The sequence below is a fragment of the Myotis davidii genome, unplaced genomic scaffold (genome assembly GCF_000327345.1).
Source record: "Myotis davidii unplaced genomic scaffold, ASM32734v1 scaffold575, whole genome shotgun sequence".
NCBI lineage: Eukaryota > Metazoa > Chordata > Mammalia > Chiroptera > Vespertilionidae > Myotis > Myotis davidii.
Window position 1 is genome coordinate 559,178 of NW_006290306.1, and position 2,196 is coordinate 561,373.

A 2,196-nucleotide genomic window follows, 5' to 3' on the forward strand; every position below is an offset into this window, starting at 1 on the left:
GCCCAACATAGCTAAACTTGCGTTTTCTACCTCTGACACATGCCTTTAGCCGAACATGTGGTTTGATGTCCCTCCTTGACTCATTATTGGCGATCTGATAAAGGTATTTGGGGAGAGAGACAGCATATTGAGACTCAAGACCCAAGTTGGGACACATGGGGAGGAAGACAGGACAAATTGCTTTGATATTTCCCAAGTTATGTTTAATGGTTTCATACCAGCCAATTATTCCAAGTCTGCCTAGCTCAAAAACCCTTTTTCAACCAAAGATAAAAATACCTTTTTCAACTAAAGATCAAAATAAACACTTTTCAGTTTTCAACATTTTATTGAGATGTTGGGGAGAAACAGCCAACATTATACATTCCTCATTTCAATCACGATTGGTATTTTACCCATAGGATAGGTTCTGTGGCTTTGATCTAAACTTCAGGTCTTTTTGGCAATCCCCCTTCTGTTGTCCTCTTGTTGCTGCCTGGTGTTGTTTGAAGTCCACCAGGGCAGAGCCCACTAGTGGAGTCACACGTGGGAACGGTAATTGCGATTGGCTGTTGGGGAAGGACACGTTTGCAACAGGGACACCAGTTAGAACATACCCATTCATACTGTTCCTGCCCCATAATGAATTTAAATGGAAATGAAATTCTTAGGCTGAGATTTCAGGGTCCTGGGAGAGCTAACTTCAACTTCCCCTATGTTCCACTGAGTACTCATCCCTCACTCACCATCATCGCCTCGTTTCCTATTCTTCAGGCTGCCCTTCCGGTATTTTCTTTTGCCGCCACCTCTCTTCACTCCCTTGTGAGGAGATCTGTTCTTGCTCCTTCTCATGCCATGACTCTTTAATTTGCGGCTGGTCGACATTGTAATTTCTGCAAAAATGAGGAGCTTTGCAGAGCCAGGAGGCGGCGAGTCTGGGTATTTAAGGCCTTAGCCATTGTGATTGTAAATGGGTGTGGCTTAGTAGGTGGGCGGGGCTCCATTATGCTGTCACTAGCCTTTGTTACACTTAGGTCATCATATATGAGAAATAAAGTGGCCCCTCTTAATGCAACTCAAATTTTGAGGTCCTTTTTATGTTAATAAAGCCTTCTAGACAGGTGTTATTGAACAACAACTAAATTCCTTTCCTAAGCTGGGCTTCTGGGAAGAGCCATTAATATAGGTATCTCCTGCCTGTAGAAAATTTAATGGTGTTGAGTGTCTGTGTATGCATGCCTGTTTAAGTCCCTCTAGCATTGGGAGATAATAAATGTGTTTCTCTATGGACTTGAGTCTAGGAAATCCAATTTAATATGGTCAAAACATAAACATTCATTCTTTTTCATCTAAATCAAGATTTCTCAGTCTCAGCAGTATGAGCAGAGTAATTCTGTGGAACTGTTCTGTGCATTGTAGGATATTTGGAAACATCCCTGAACTCTAACCCATCAGATGCCAATAAAGTCCCCACACTGTGACAACCAAAAATGCTTCCAAATGTTCCCTTGAAGGGGAGGAGTAAAATCACTCCTGGCTGAGAACCATTGACTTACCCAATGGTGATAAGAAAAAAAGCAGTGGATAAAAACATAAATAGACTGTGCTCATGGAGCTTTCAACCTAGTGGGGAAGAAAGCCATTAATCTGACATCTATACAAATCAATGCATAATTACTTCCCAACAGGGTGCAGAATGAGGTTGGAAAGAGAGGCAGAGAATGGCCTAGGCTGAAGTATATTATGAGGCTATGGAAAAATATTTAAGAGGATAATATGATGAGACTAGAGGCTGTCAGGTGGGGCATGAATTAATGGGGAAGCTAAGTGAATAAAGGGAGAAGCTATTGCCAATAGTAGAGGTTCAGGAGAGAGAAATACTTGATAATGGCTTAGGCCTGACCAAGGAAATAGGATGAAGAGATATAGACAGGAGACAGTGACTTGGTGATGGATTTGATTTGATTGGCAAGAGAAGCAGGAGTCAAAGGTGTGGCTTTTGTTTCTGTCTAATGCAGCTTTCTGGATGCTGGTGCCACTCACTAAAATAAAGGACAGGCACAGGGACCTGGGTTATCAGGCATTTTAGTTTTAAGACATTTTGGCTTTGAAGTGCCTTTGAGATTTCCAAATAAAGTTATTGAGTGATTGTTGGATATGTAGGTCTAGAGCTCAGAGTAGAAGCCTGAGCTGAAGATAGTCATCATTTCCAACTTC

The 2,196-nt window shown here is 41.8% G+C and overlaps 1 protein-coding gene across 1 annotated transcript; it reads right to left on the reverse strand.

The window, feature by feature from the left end:
* Nucleotides 1-316: 316 nt before the first annotated feature.
* On the reverse strand, nucleotides 317-883 carry TNP1 (transition protein 1). Its single transcript, XM_006763311.1, has 2 exons — nucleotides 726-883; nucleotides 317-548 (listed from the first exon to the last, which is right to left on the reverse strand). The coding sequence occupies exons 1-2, from the start codon at nucleotides 862-864 to the stop codon at nucleotides 520-522; spliced, it is 168 nt and encodes a 55-aa protein (XP_006763374.1). The 5' UTR covers nucleotides 865-883; the 3' UTR covers nucleotides 317-519.
* Nucleotides 884-2,196: the final 1,313 nt, after the last annotated feature.

Excerpts from the sequence above, each read along its gene's own strand:
- TNP1 (XM_006763311.1), bottom strand. The coding sequence starts at position 864 with ATGTCGACCAGCCGCAAATTAAAGAGTCATGGCATGAGAAGGAGCAAG. Across the intron at positions 549-725 it reads TAGGAAACGAGGCGATGATG|CCAATCGCAATTACCGTTCC; the intron begins GTGAGTGAGGGA and ends CTTCCCCAACAG.